This window comes from Populus euphratica, unplaced genomic scaffold (assembly GCF_000495115.2).
Source record: "Populus euphratica unplaced genomic scaffold, PopEup_1.0 scaffold93.1, whole genome shotgun sequence".
NCBI lineage: Eukaryota > Viridiplantae > Streptophyta > Magnoliopsida > Malpighiales > Salicaceae > Populus > Populus euphratica.
In genome coordinates this window covers 1,073,479-1,088,657 of record NW_011499873.1, presented here as the reverse complement: position 1 = coordinate 1,088,657, position 15,179 = coordinate 1,073,479, and the positions used below count along the sequence as shown (strand labels likewise).

General features: G+C 33.1%; 3 protein-coding genes across 7 annotated transcripts; 1 reads left to right on the top strand and 2 right to left on the bottom strand.

Annotated features, from left to right (window-relative positions):
- The first annotated feature begins 505 nt into the window (after positions 1-505).
- Positions 506-2,194, top strand: LOC105127813 (uncharacterized). 4 transcript variants are annotated; one of them, XM_011029244.1, is made up of 3 exons: positions 506-1,146; positions 1,684-1,856; positions 1,946-2,194. In XM_011029244.1, exons 1-3 carry the CDS (start codon positions 745-747, stop codon positions 2,094-2,096), a joined length of 726 nt encoding a protein of 241 aa, XP_011027546.1. In that variant the 5' UTR covers positions 506-744; the 3' UTR covers positions 2,097-2,194. The 4 variants fall into 4 exon arrangements, with proteins under 4 accessions (XP_011027546.1, XP_011027548.1, XP_011027547.1 ...); XM_011029246.1 differs by having other exon boundaries at positions 507-1,146; positions 1,711-1,856; XM_011029245.1 differs by having other exon boundaries at positions 512-1,146; positions 1,684-1,832.
- Positions 2,195-3,636: 1,442 nt separating this feature from the next.
- LOC105127812 (EamA-like transporter family protein) lies at positions 3,637-7,866 on the bottom strand. Its single transcript, XM_011029242.1, has 5 exons — positions 7,353-7,866; positions 5,801-6,050; positions 5,484-5,691; positions 4,305-4,536; positions 3,637-4,078 (listed from the first exon to the last, which is right to left on the bottom strand). Exons 1-5 carry the CDS (start codon positions 7,461-7,463, stop codon positions 3,851-3,853), a joined length of 1,029 nt encoding a protein of 342 aa, XP_011027544.1. The 5' UTR covers positions 7,464-7,866; the 3' UTR covers positions 3,637-3,850.
- Positions 7,867-12,579: 4,713 nt separating this feature from the next.
- Positions 12,580-14,122, bottom strand: LOC105127811 (uncharacterized). 2 transcript variants are annotated; one of them, XM_011029240.1, is made up of 2 exons: positions 13,689-14,110; positions 12,580-13,044 (listed from the first exon to the last, which is right to left on the bottom strand). In XM_011029240.1, exons 1-2 carry the CDS (start codon positions 13,984-13,986, stop codon positions 12,992-12,994), a joined length of 351 nt encoding a protein of 116 aa, XP_011027542.1. In that variant the 5' UTR covers positions 13,987-14,110; the 3' UTR covers positions 12,580-12,991. The 2 variants fall into 2 exon arrangements, with proteins under 2 accessions (XP_011027542.1, XP_011027543.1); XM_011029241.1 differs by lacking the exon at positions 12,580-13,044 and adding an exon at positions 13,051-13,202 and having other exon boundaries at positions 13,689-14,122.
- Between the last annotated feature and the right edge of the window lie 1,057 nt (positions 14,123-15,179).

Genomic DNA, 15,179 nt, shown 5'->3' with positions numbered 1-15,179 from the left:
GATTAATTAGGAATTAATATTCATAATCTATTTAATTTTATTTATAGAGTATTATCATGATCATATAAAATGAGTTAAAAATTTATAAAGTTAAACTAGATTAATTTAATATATTATATTATTCTAATATTAGAAAAAAATAAAATCTAATGTATTTTTGTATTGATATTAAAAAAATAAGTTAAATATACATTATATTTTAAGTTTATAGTCCTTTTTGATAAAACATATTAATAAAAAAAAAGTATTCGATCCACAATGCAGAAGTGCCAATGATCTAGAATTATACCAAAAAAAACACTCGATACTGAACAAAGAATCCTCTGGCATCATCAAAATCACGACAAGCAATTCTTTGCTATCTCTCTGATTCACAGATGTTGTCAGTGATTCTCATGACCTTAACATGTAAAAAGATAAAATCATGGTTTTATATCATCACCATCGCACGAGAGCTTCTCACTTCAACTACCATCCGTCGCTCTTTTTTTCTTTCTTTTCTTTTCTTTTTTTTGTCCTTCTTACCTCCATTTTTTGTGTTCTTTTGCTTTTATTAACCCTACTCTACAGTCTGTAACTGCGTTTGCACTCCAATCAATTTTCTCCCTTGCCTGTCTCTTTCTTGTTTCCCTTCTTGAGCATATGCTACTATAATAGCATTGCTATTCCTGCTGATTCCTACTACTGTACCATTACTGTTTGTTTAAGTTTATTTCTCCTTATAAGGTCGCGGAAAAACAAAAAATGCCAAGTTCAGGTTCGTTCCTAAGGCAGATACGGGGGAGGTCAACATCTTGGAGGTGGAGCACTAGCAACAGCTGTAAGTGTAGCGCTGTCGAAGGTGCCTATAACTGCGAGGGAAGTTTTAAGCAAATGGAAGGGCTTTACATGGATGGTAATGACAATGCTGGGTTGGCTACGACGAAAAGAGTGATGGTAGTGGTGGATCACACTTCACATTCTAAGCATGCAATGATGTGGGCATTGACTTATTTGGCTAACAAGGGTGATTTGCTCACTTTGCTTCAAATTATCCCTCCCAGCCACAAAGGCAGCAGAGGAAGGACATCCGGTTCTGGTACTGATTCTTCTACTCCTTATCTTGCTAGTTCTCTTGGGTCACTTTGCAAGGCTAGCCGACCTGAGGTATGTGGTGTTTATGTTCAAGAAAGGCTATTTTTTGTTCTCTTTCTCTATCATTTCTCGAGTCTAAAATTGGTCTTGAGTTCTCCGCCGCATAAAAAATGTTGTTTCATTTTTGTTTAATTTCTCTTTCGGGCGCGTTTCGTCTGCATGAGTGGTAGATCCCATGTTGTAACTCGCAAGAGAGTATCCTCTGGCTGTGTTTGATAGATCCTGCGGAGTACTTCCCACCCTCTCGTTTTCTTTGAATGCTTTCTGTGAGAGGGAATGTCGATAATTTTCACATGGTTTAATTCATTTTCTCTCGCGTTTTTTTCTATATGATATTCCCTTTTCGGCCTCGCATTGCTCTTTGTTTCTCTTTTTTGGAGAGAGAAGGGAACAATTTTTACCAGCTTGGTTTGTCTTTTCATCTTTTACTTTTACTTTCCAGAAATGCAAAGAGGGATGTGGGGGGTGAATTTTTCAGGCACTTTTTATCTTCTTTGTCTGTCTTTGTTTATGTCACTTATTTTCTTTTCTTTTCCTTGGGCAAGAAAGAGATGTTTGATCTGGGGTAATTATCAGGTGGAAGTGGAAGCACTGGTGATTCAAGGACCCAAATTGGCCACGGTGGTGAACCAGGTGAAGAAGCTAGAGGTGACTGTGCTAGTCCTGGGTCAGAGAAGGCCCTCCACACTTTTTAGCTGGTGGGTCCAAGACTCTAATCTTTGGTGTCTCAAAACACTGTATTCCTCACCCTTTGATCTCTGAATCTATTGGATCCTTACCTCTAACATCTTGCTGGTGGGGTTTCTTGAAGCCTCTGTGCGACGAGCAACATCGAAGATTTTGCTGAGCAGTGCATCAACAATGCAGAGTGCTGGGCTATCGGTGTAAGGAAGCAGACCGAAGGCATGAGCGGGTACCTCATCACCACTAAAAGGCAGAAGGACTTCTGGCTCCTGGCATAATATCGTTTAATTAGTTAAATTAAGCTCGTTAAGTCGGATAAAATGTACCATTAGCGTCCAATCTCATGTAATAATTCATTACCAGCTGGTTCTTCTCACGTATCACTGTAATGCTATGATCATCTCCGCCGCGATGATCTCCACCGCCATTATTTTCAGTTCAGTTTGAAACTAAAAAAACTAATTAAAATAAAATTTATATTTTTTAAAATTTTAAACTGAACTGAACCGACTAACTAGTTTAAATTGACCATTTTATTTTGATAAGATTCAGTTTTTCTTTTAAAATCAACTAACTGATTGTTATTATTGCTAGTTAGGTAATTATAAATAATCAAACAGTTCAGTTTAAAACTAAAAAAACTAATTAAATTAAAATTTATATTTTTTAAAATTTTAAACTGAATTGAACCGATTAACTAGTTTAAATTAACCATTTTGTTTTGATTAGGTTCAGTTTTTCTTTTAAAATCGACCAATTGATTGCTATTACTAGTTAGGTAATTATAAATAATCAAATGAGAATTTTAAATAAAGTTTAATGATAAATTATAACAGTTGACAAATTATAACAATATAAAAAAATAATTTTCAAGTGAAATTTTAATTAAAAAACCAATAAAAAAAGACAAAAAGTAATAAGAAAATATTTTCCCAAAAACCAAGATGTTCTTCTTTGTAAGTTCAATAAACAAACACCTTCAGAGTTTATGATAAGAAATTCAACATTAAATCAAGTTATGAAAATCAAAGCAGATTTTTGAGAGCATTCTTCTGTCTATTCACAAATAATTCAAGATAATGAGATACCCATTAAAAAAAAATTAAAACCCAAATTTATTTTTTCAATAAATACAAGCAAGCAATGCAAAAATATTTGGGTTTTTCCATCTCTAATCACACACAAAACTAAGAAATTAAAAAGAAGGGAAGAGGGAGGGGCATGCGAGTAGAAGAATAGAGTTTCAATTTAAAAAAAATATATAACTAAGTTTGAAGTGGAGTTGAAACTTGAAATTGAATTGGTTAAATTTTTTAGTTTGTTTTATTTAATTTTTTTTTAAAAAAATTTAGTCACCTCTATCTCCACTGCTTAAACTTGATTGTCAACATGAATTATGCAATATCTGTAAAGATTATTATGGATACCACACGGCGTTGCAATAGTTCATCGAGTCCTAAAAGATTATGTCCATATCGGTCAGTACAGGCAATGCTTTTACGTTGTGGGTCGCGAAGACTCGGGTTATATGCGTAGCTTCAAGTGTAAACGTAGCCATTTTAGTGCTCTACACAAATCTATGGCTATTGCAGCTTGCGAGAACAGCGATCAATGATTTTTGTGGAGCAAAATATAACAGGTGATGCAGCTTCCATCCTCTGCTGTCATTACTCGTGACCATGCGAGATGCAACTGAAATAATGTGAAACATTTCAGAGCTTGTCAGAAGCGCGCTATTGCAAGAGGCTATTTATTCCTTGCAGAGCCAGCACCTTCAAGCCATGAAATTAGCGGGCAAAAATGTATGTCCGGAGCTGATTTAACTATAAATAAATACCGGATTAATGGCAAAGAACTGAATGTATTTCTATTTCTGTGCTGGAAAAAGAACTTTTGTAAAAACTTATGACTGATGTAAATGGATGCACACGCAACAAAGCGAAGTTCTCCTTGTTCTTTCCAATTTACCCCTCCTGTAACTCGTATTAACCCTATGCCAACTTCGAAGAGCCTTGATACCACGACTTCTCAATTAGACCTTATCATCTAATTTATCATTTACAAGGGGAAGTAATTCCATCCTATTCCTTGGAGTCCTGGGTGTTCGCGGAGTTCCTGGTGGTGGGGACTGTTGGGAAAGCATGTGCCTCACATACCCATAGAACGTACATCCCACAAGCGTAATAGCACATCCAACAGCATTCATAGCAGAGATTGGGTTGTGGAATATCAGCCAGGAAACTAAGACAGCAACTGCTACCTGTACACAGTAACACAAATGCATAGTGCATGCATGTCAATACCATGCTTCCCGTAGCAATAATGTGAGCTCAGTGGAAAAGCCAAAAGTTCAAAAGCCAGCCTAAGTCCAAGTGGAAAACGGTGTCATAGAAATACAAGTGTAGATTAAAGTTGCTAAGCAGGTCTGCAAGTTCAAATCTTGAGAAAAGTCATATTAGGTTATGGGATGCAAATTTTGGTCTCACCTTTAGATTTCCAGCCACATTAAATGTTACTGCAGTTGTGGAATGAATTACATAAAAGATGGAGAAGTTGAGACAAAAGGCCAACACTCCAGAGCTGAAAATGATGACGAGGGCAGGCCAGACGGACTCGTGGGTGTGAAACCAATTTATAACCCCGTTACCTTCAACCAAAATTGCTGGTAATCCCAAGATCATGGTTGCAAAAGGTGCCATGTAGTACACAGTGTTTATGCTAAGAAGAGACGGGAGAAATTGTAAGAAAAGATCAGACTGGATCTTGCAGTAATAAATCACGCAAACAATTTCACATACAATTAAAACCACGCATTGACTATGTTTTCTAAAAAGATTTCAGACTTAAATTTTGCTTCATTATTAGATAGGAATGGATTGAAACAAAGAAGACAAGCAAAAGACAAATCACTATTACCACCAAAACACCATAGGAGAATTAACAAAATCCTGGAAATGTTTCCTGTAACTCCCACAGCCAATCTAAAAAGATACCTGTTTTGATTCCCCTAACTGTTTTATCCCTTGCAAAAATGTGATGTAGAGATGCAAAGTGACCAATGAGCATGTTTTTCAAAAAATCTTTTTGGATAATAAGAAGAGAAGACTTCTATTTCAACCTCCCAAGAATCTTTAAGTGATTGTTTAATAAGGATTAAATTTCATATGGTGAACTTCTTGCCTGAAATCTGCAAATATCATACATGTCAGAATTTGTATAATATACTACAGCAAATTTTGTATAAAAGTCTGCGTGACTTCACCTGTAATAAACACAGCATGCAATATATTTCAGGTAAAATGCATTTAAAAGGCTGAACTGAATTAAATCAATTTCCAAACAATAGTATTGTACCAGTACCAGATGACATATTGCTATGAATACTGTAACGGTGAGCTTAGCTTACACTTAAAATAAGGCAAGACATGTATAATCCCCAGAGGATAAGCAAATAATTGAATGAGGATAAAATTGAAGGTATTTGGCTGGGAGTTCAAACAAGAAGAAAAAAAAGAAACAAATAGCTGGTCTTTGCAATCCAGACCCTAATAAAGAAATGAACAGGTTGTAACAGACTAGCAGTACCACAATTTTGACAGATTGGAAAAGAACAATGAAACAAGAAGCAGAAGAAGAGGAAAAGCTGACAACAACAGATGCACTACCTGTCAAATTTATATCCATGCAGCAGAGATTCTGCGAGAATAGTCTTTGTTGAAGTAGCCAAACATCCAAATAAGGCAGCACAAAATCCAAACATATTAAAACTAAGCTCAGTAATGGATGTTAGGAGTATTCCTCCAACAATCGGTATCAAAGAAGCCCAAATTCGCCACTCAAAATGTTTTCTCCAAACTAGCCACTGCAAAACAACTGTTCAGCCATCGAAGATAAGACAAAATTATAGCATGGCAACTAAAAAATACTAAACATCAGAAAATATAGAAAGTAACTTGTAAATGTCAATGATTTCAAGCCCGACCTGTGGTTGCAGGAGTAAATGACTTTATTGTTTGCATAAATGAAACTGGAATGAAACGTAAGCTCACGTTCCCCAGCACTATGTTGATGCAAAACACAAACGACATGGGAAATATCCTTCTCCAGCGATCTTCAGGTTCGACCATGATCAATGGTTTGATCTTCAGCACTTTGATTACCACATATGCTCCAATGGATGAGCATATGAAGTGAACGCAGGATACTGTTAACGGGAACTTGAAATCCAATTTCTGTGACAAGGAAACGTTTCAAATTAGAATACCTCTGATGACACCCAGAACATTAAGCAAACTCCAGTTCCAAAAGATAAACATTTGATGTAACATTTCTAAGAGGCAAAAAAAACCTTGCCAATAACCATCAAACCAACTGAAACAGGAATGACAACAGTAGGCTTTGAATAAGAGGGAAGTTTAAAGAAGACTTATCATGAGAAATTAAAGGACGAGGATTATCAGCAAAGTCATCTAATTTTAGAATCAATACACATGAAGACAGATGAGTTTCCAGGAACTCCCATGATATTCAGGTCTATGTAGAGCATTGATACTTCCGAATATGCTCCATACATCAAATACAAAAACAGAACGATTTTGCTCAGTCATTTCCATGTAGAACTTCATCAGATTTGATAATAGTCACATCAACCAAATGTTCTAACTGAATTCACAAAAACAGTTGCTAAAAAAACAGCTCAACCACCCCCTTTACACAACAAATATGACCACAAGTTAAACAAAGCCCGAAAGAAGCTAATCAGGTTTTCCAATCGATTAGCATAGATTTCCAAAACCCTGATATGAACATATTTACAAAGTGGATCTGTTGTTTCAGTCCCCCATTTAGGTTAAAGCATTTATTCAATCATGAAAAAGTGAAGTCAAATCTCACCAAGGCAAACGGGCTTGAAGAAAGTATGAAAATAATATTAAAAAGGCAGAGAAGTTAACAAAACAGTGGCCAACTCAATTGTACCCACCAACACGAAAGGCAGTTTGTCAATTTACAAAGATTCCAACAGGGTTAACCCTCTTTTCTCCCATAGTGAACTGTATGTGTCAAACATGCATATCGATCTACGACAGGAATTTTAATAATTTAATTATCTACAATAGTGACTGTGCATATGGGAATTAAATAATTTAAATTTCTGAAATATCTCGAGAGAAGAAAAATATTAAACAAAAACCTGAATACATGTAGATGCATATGTATTAATATACACCAGCCAAACTAATAATAAAAGAAATTAAAATAAAATCCTCCGCTAATAACATATATAATTACAATTGGATTGATTAAAAAGGGGGGAAAACAGAGAAAAGAAACATCAACGTTAAGATTTAAGCCACAAAAAAATAGCATTATTACTAAATTCAGCTTACCGGTCAAGTAAAATCGTTAAATAACTAATTAAAACCGCGAAATTGAGCTAAACCAGTTGGATAAATCAGAGAAATTGCATTTAAGGAGAAATTAAGCTAATCAATCATTGAAAAATGTATAGAAAAAGAAAAACAGAGAAAACGGACCTGGAAGATCCATTTGTTCATGATAATAACAGTGACATTAAAACCCCACCATTGAAGAATAGCAAGCACAGATCTAAACACACTCCACTGAAAAATCACACTCTCCTCCATTTCTCAGCCTCTTTCTTCTCCCAGAAAAAAAGAATCAGATCACGGAAAATATAAAAAAAAAAAACCCAGAATTCACTTCAATCCAAAGTTTTCCCTTCTCTTCCGTTCTCAAATAGCTGAATTCAGAATAAAAAGAGAGAGAGAGAGAGAGAGAGATAACAGAGTGTTGAGTGGGGGAGCTAGGAAAGGAAATTACAATAGAGATGAAAATAATGAGAAAGCCCTAATCGGAGGAAGAAATAATAAGAATGTGAGAGGAGAGGGCGTCACGGAGAAGGCAGCTCTTCTTCCATGTGATATGCCCCCCTCTTCTGTTTTGGGTTCTTCAAACTTCTTTGTTGAGTTTTAAACGTCTCTCTCTCTCACACACACACTCACCTGCTCCTGTTCGTGTTTATTATATGAACACACAAACTTTGTCTGTATTTTCTAGTTTCTGCTAGTATTTCTTTTCTTTTAAATTTTTTAATAAATTTAATAAAACGTAAATTATATTATGACCCGTGTATTTTATGAAAATATCACTTTTGGGCCCTATGATTTAAACATTTTCATTATCAATTTTAGAGTTTTCAAAAAGTTACATGATAACTTGAGGTTGTTTCATAAAACCTTTCCAGTATTGGAATCCAAAATATTTTTGTGCAACATTTCTCATATAGGATTATAATCCTAAATGAAATGATAAAATAGTGGACTATAAAATATCGAATTTTAATGGGTTGATCTAGTAATAATAAAAATATATTCTTAAAAAAAAACTAAAAAAAATGCCATGATTAAAGTCACTTCAAAATTAAAATATGCATAAACAATACAAAACAAAATTTATTTTCACTTCGACATTGCATAAGTGTTTTTTAGTAAATGATATTAATAATATTTTTTTAAGATATATAAATATTGTTTTTTATAAATATGAATTAAATGATAATGCTAAAATAATCATGTAGCATCTAAGATGAAATTGATTCGATTGTTCCTATCCTGATGGTGGCATTTTTTTTTCAATATGGAGCCAAAACAATTTTGTAGTTAGCCGTCAAATAAAAATAATGAAAGTGAAAGAGAAGGTTGGAAAAGAGAAGCATTCCGTTAGTTGTAGTTGATTATCTAACGACTAAGAACTAAATTGAGACTCGTGAGAAATCCAAGGGGGTGATACGAAAGATGTTAATCTATCAGGGGCTAGAATATATTTTAACATAAATACGATCCTTTACTTTTATTTTATTTATCTATGCTCCCATAAGTGTGGGTCCCATATAAAGAATTCCTAGATTATGGGGGAGTCTAAAAAGTGGGTCTACCGTTGAACTGAAATCGCAGCCATTGAATGCATTTACTTTTCGGTGGCATTGACTAGGATTTCTACGGTCTGGCTTCCCTAGTATTTCTGCTTTTTTGTTGTTTGGTACATTTGATTTTGTTTGTTAGATTTATTGCAGCATAGATGGTCTCTCTCTGTGGGTCGCTTGGTGGTGGTTTGCATGTCGGGAGGCGGTTGTAGCATGTGTGATCAAGTGATAGGTTTTGCGGTTGCGGTGGGTATTTTCTTAAGGAGCTGTGTACACAGAGAAGAAGACTGGAAGTAGCTGTTTGGGTTTGGGGGTCATTATGATCAAGGTTTCTTTCTTTAATGTGGATTTATGTTAGTATTAATAGCATATTTATTTGAAAGTTTGGTTACTTTTTAAAAGATTATTTATGTTAAAATATATTAAAATTATTTTTTTATTTTAAAAAAAATTATTTTTAAAATTAATATATTAAAACAATTCAAAATATATAAAAAATAATTTTTAATAAATAAATAATCTATTGTAAAATGAGATTTGTACCTCGTTCTCTAAAACTAATCTCTATCGTCGAATTATGATGGAACTTCACCTCTTTCATTGCTAGTAGTCAATCATAAAACATGTTTTTAAAATTTTGATATTTTATTAAAAATATTTTTTTATGTTGTTTTGGTATTTTTACATTAAAAATAATTTTTTAAAAATAAAAAATAATTTTGATATATTTATAAAAAAAACATTTTAAATCACAATTAATTTCAAACAAATTAGTGTTTGAGACGTGGTTTTAAAAATTTTAAATTTTTTTGTTTAAAAATAATTTTTAAATTATTTTGATGATAAATTTTTTCAAAAAAATATTATTTATATATTCCTTTACATAAAAACACTTAAAAAATTAAAGCTACTAAAATACAAAACAGGCACTTAGATTTGTGTCCTCGTCATTCAAGGGTCTGTCAGAGTTTTGCTGCGTGTGAGTTACAAGTGTGTTTGTTACGTCCCAGACTCAGGGCATCACTGTGAATGTTGATTAATTCAGGGATCGTTTCATGTATAATGTATTCTTTTCTACTTTCTGTTTCTGTTTTTTAATTCCTGAAATGAAAAGCATAATTATTTTTTTAATTTATTATTTGTTTTTATCTTTTGTCCCGAAAAGTAAAAGGAAGCCATGACTGTCATCTATTTTCAAAGAAATCAAAGATAAGTGATTCTGAAGGTATTGTTTATTTTTGTGTTTTAAATTTTTTTAAAAAAAAATTTAAATATTTTTATTAATTTTAAATTAATATTTTTTAATATTTTTTAATTATTTTAATGTACTCATGTTAAAAATAATTTTTAAAAAATAAAAAAATTATTAACATATATTTTATATAAAAAACTATTTAAAAAATAACTACAATTATATTTCAAAGAAACCCAAAAGTAATATGTGTGATAATTAATTCAGTCATTAAATTTTAAAAAGATAAATCAAACAAACACTTGGGAGAAGACATCAATCTTTTAGTCGTGTCAACAGGCATGCACGTCAGGGCTCGAATCCAAGTGTAATGGAAGGAGATAGGCCAAGCACTAAAATACTAATATTATATTTAATTTTACATGAAATGAGTGATGCCTGGCAGATAAATTCATTGGATAACCAAAAATAAACGGCGTAAAAAACCATATATATATATATAATGGACCAACACATAGCAGACTCTGCAAGGAAAGAGGCAATCAAGAAATTCAGAAACCCGAGGCTCGGAAGGATAGCGACACAACATGAGACAGCCATTTGGGCCTTCACAACTTGGATTAATTCCAGGTGTTCATCAGATCTAACACTACCTTTTAGCCACTTCATGAGACTCATCTTCTTGGCACCATGCTGAGCTTTCTTGAAATTAGCTTCTTTTTTTTCCATTAATCAACTCATCTACCTTCCCACTGAGTCCTTTGATATTTTAAACAAAAGTAGGACTGGACTCTTCAGACTGATCAAAGTTACCTTCAACGTCAAAGTAATAAACTGCATAAAATCTTCTCTATTCTTGACTTCTTCATGACCTTCTTCACTCTCTTCATGATCTTCTTTACATCCAGAACCCAGTTCCTGCCATTCTTGTAAATTAGGGTGTAAAGTCACAATTTTGTATGATTTTAAATGAGTTTATTAATTTTAAACGAGTAGGTATGATTTTACTAGCTTTTAAGTTTTTAATTAGAATTTACACATTAGAAACGTGTTGGCATGTAAAATCATCATGATTTTAACAGCAATATTCAACAGTAATAGTTTATATCTCGTGCTACAAGACGGAGCAATTTTTTTGCAATGTAAAAGAAGGTACATGCATTTTTTTTTTACCATAATTATGACCTATTTTTGGCCTTTAATTTTTTTACCATCAATTAACCATGTAAATTAGCTGCATGCATCGCCACAAACCTATTGGATCCTAACGTGCCTCTATATTAATTATTTAAATAACATTATATAATTGGCAAGAGATACAAGAACCCCTCCCTTAATCTGATAATTATCCAAGGAATTAAAAAAAAATATACAAATGCCCTTGCACACCCTTTTTTTTTTAAAAAGATTTCAAGGGCAAGTTTGATAATTCACTGTGCAATTATACGCTAAAAATACTCTAAGTAATAGGTATATATCATTTTGCTTTTAAAAATAAAAACGTTATTATATTATGCAAAAAAAAAATGTTCAAAGAACAATATGCTCCCCATTAATCTAGCAATGCCAAGTTAACCCCGTGAGAATATGAAAATACTTTAAAAGCAATAATTTTAAGTTTTGTCAAGAAAAGCAGTTACGTTATAATAATATTCTGATTATCAGTGTTATTAGTCTAGAACCACAATATGACTTTTAGTTGTTTTTCTTTCTTTTTTTTGGTAATTTACTCGAAAAATCTCAGGACGCATGGTATCCAAGTGGAAAAAGACCACCCTCTAGAACTCAACGCGACAGCAGGCTGTTCATCTGCCCGGGACGTCCTGTTCCATTCTTTCAACCATTTAGGCATGACGAGCGAGAACCAGGCCACTCTTCAATTAGCTTAGCTAATTAACTTTTGAATTGCCATTCTCAACCGATGAACTGTGAAAACGTACGTTAGGAAAAAAACGATTTTTTATCTCTCGAAAACATAAGAATCACAGCGTTACATGCAATCGCAAAATCGCGTGGTAAGAAAGTTAGCTGGGGATTGCGTGGAAATGCAACCGTCCCATTGTACTCGGTTTAAACTATTAAAATGATTATTGTAATTTTGATTGTTTTTTTAAGTAATTTTTATTTAAAAATATATTAAAATAATATTTTTTATTTTTAAAAAATTTATTCTTAACATCATTACATTAAAATGATTTGAAAAAATTAAAAATTATTAATTAAAAATAATATATATATATTAAAAAAATTAAAACATAAAAAAACACTCTAAAGTATTATGCCTTTACATTTGCAATTTGATAGTACTACAGAAATTGAAAGAAAATCTTAAACAGGATAATGCTATCTATCCATCCAAAAAAAACCTGTTCAGTTTTCCAAATTTATGGATAATTTAAAAGTTGATATATCCTGCTTGGTTGATACAGAAAAGGTGCATGGAGGATACAAACACTGAATAAGCATATTTGAACCTCAAAACATCACTGGTCTCGACCCCCCTAACAAACGGATCCTCTTGACTTAAAATAGCTAAAGAGCAGTTCTTTTTAAAGACCCGGACAATCCAGAAAGAAATTCGCCTAAATTCATGAATGAAGGCGCTCGAGCTCTGCACATTTCTGTATAACTTAAAAAGGAAATATTGCATATTATTTGTTATGTGAAGTGGCGCGTTTCAGCTGTTGATCTACAAATACAACAACGTAAAAAAATATAGTTTAGCAGGCACCAGATTTGCATCAAGAAACAGTACCAGTACCGGTTATTTATCTCTTGCAATGATGTTTTTAACATAAACGAAAGAAAGAGCATAACAAGCCTAGAATGTCCCCATTCAGCACCTTGGCAGCTTCTTTCTTTTTGTCACCGCAAAATTCTCATAGGTCTTGCTTACAATAGAATGCACAGAACCACTCACAATTCTACCAACATTTTGATCCACGTGCTAGCTAGAGTATGGAATTTATCCCATTGACTCCCATGAGTGCCCCAATGTCCAGCAATATTTGCAACTTTAAGAACTAGGAAAAACAGAGTTAGATTACAAGTTTAGATGCAGATGATTTTGCTTCTTCCTTCACAGCATCTCCTGCCAAAACCAATAAGTAATTAGAGAAGAAATTATCCAACAAACGGAAGACTCCACGTAGGCATAGATAGAGTGCACCTGCAAATTCATCCAAGGAGATGCTATCCTACAACTTGCACACAGTGACACCTAAATTTACTCTTAACACACTGCACTGGCTAAAGTAAACAGGGAGATGGTTACATCTAGTGAAAAACTTTGAAAACGCTCTATTGCCTGATGCGGATCCCAAATTGATAGGTTCGAGGGAGTTTATCTATGATGAGGGGTTCCTGATGCTAGACAGTTTAATTTCAATGAAGCTATCAACATAAGAAACAAAGTTCGAAGGAATCATTAAAACACGTTTTTGCATTGTATTAGACCCTTAGCAATGATCGTCAGACAATTATGAGATTTCTATTAATCTCCCCGTCACCTGTAAATCCCTCTCGGAAGTGATACGAACCCCCAAATTATATTCTCCAACCCTAATTCTACAAAACCCTACATTACGTACTGTTTACATTGTTGGAATTGCGTCATTATTCGTGAACTTCTCATTTCCACTATTCTTTAAACCCTAAAACACAAAATCGAAATCAACACAAATTAAGCTATGGAGGCACGTGGAAGGATATGCACTGATTTGTAAAAGAAAGTACCAGTTTGTGGCGGTGGTGCCTCGCCGTAGATGGCCCTGAGTCTGGCAACAGTGACCAAAGCGGAGTCGGTCTCAGCTTCGGAGAAGAGCTGTTGCTTCCAGTCCCACATGGTCTTTTTCATGGCTTTGTTCGATTTAACTAGCGAGTCCTTCTCGGCCTTTAAAGCTTCTATGTTATTTTGCTGGCTCGCGGATCGCGCAGCTAGCACCAGGAAGGATCCTACAAGGCACACGTTTATCACTGTGTTGTTGTTTGCGGCTTTTGTTGCTGCTGCTACCAGTCTGTTCGCGAACTCCATTCCTGTGAGGAGGTCTGGGCAGAGAGACTAGCAGTTCTGAGTTTTGGGGTTGAAAATGGTGAAAGAGAGTTTACCTAGGTTTGGGTCATCGAAACCCAGAGTTAGACAGGGGAGGATGACAAAAGAAACAAGAGCAGCAGGAGAGAAGATGGTAAGCAGGGGAGGATGACAAAAGAAACAAGAGCAGGAGGAGAGGAGACGGTACTCAATGAGCTGTGGGCTTAGAGCCCAAATAGATGGTCAACTTGGGCATAAAAATGCAAACCCGGGTTTAAAGAAAAAATTGTTTTCAAAAAAAAAAAAAAAAAAAAAAACGAACGCAAGGGAAGCAAATTACAAAAAGGGAAAGGAACGTGGATGAATAGCGTGTTTTGCATTGAGGTTAAATTTATTTTTTGTTAATTTTTTTTTTAACATAGTATTATAAAAAATAAATTAGAAAATACTTTCTAATATTTTGTTATGTAATAAACTGGAAATTTTTTTATTAATATTTTATTTTTTTCAAATTTATTAAAATAACAAGAAACAAATTTTATAAATTAAAAAGTTGAATAAAAATAAAATTAAAAAAAATATATAACATTTAATAAATTATTTCAAATAAAATAAATTAAAATTAAAATAATAAAAATTAAGTCAACTAGCATCACTGCCTTCAATGAACACCCTTCACAGAAACAAAATTGATTACAGCCCTTGCTAAGGTCGGGATGTGGCTGACTCTCACTTTCTCTTTCTATTCTTTTTCAATGGCTTATTTTAATATTTTTAGACTTGTTTGTTTTTATTTTTAAAAAATATTTTTATATTTTTATATTTTAAATTAATATTTTTCAGTATTTTTAGACCATTTTAATATATTAATATCAAAAATATTTTAAAAAATAAAAAAATACTTTAAAAAATAACTATAACTATATTTTTAAATGAGAAAATAAAATATTTAAGATAAAAATATAAAATTTTAAAATATCATTGATCAAAAATGCACAAAGGAATATTTGATGGAACGAGGTAAAGTTTCTCGCGTCTACAGAATACTGCAACTAAAAAAATGCATTTGAAAGCAAGATTTTTAAAACTTCATTTAAAAACTATTTTGCTTTCTTATGGTGTTTTTTTTAGATTGAATAATGGCAATTTAGTATTTTAATAAATTAAACAAATGTAAATGAAAAGGTGGGAGGCGC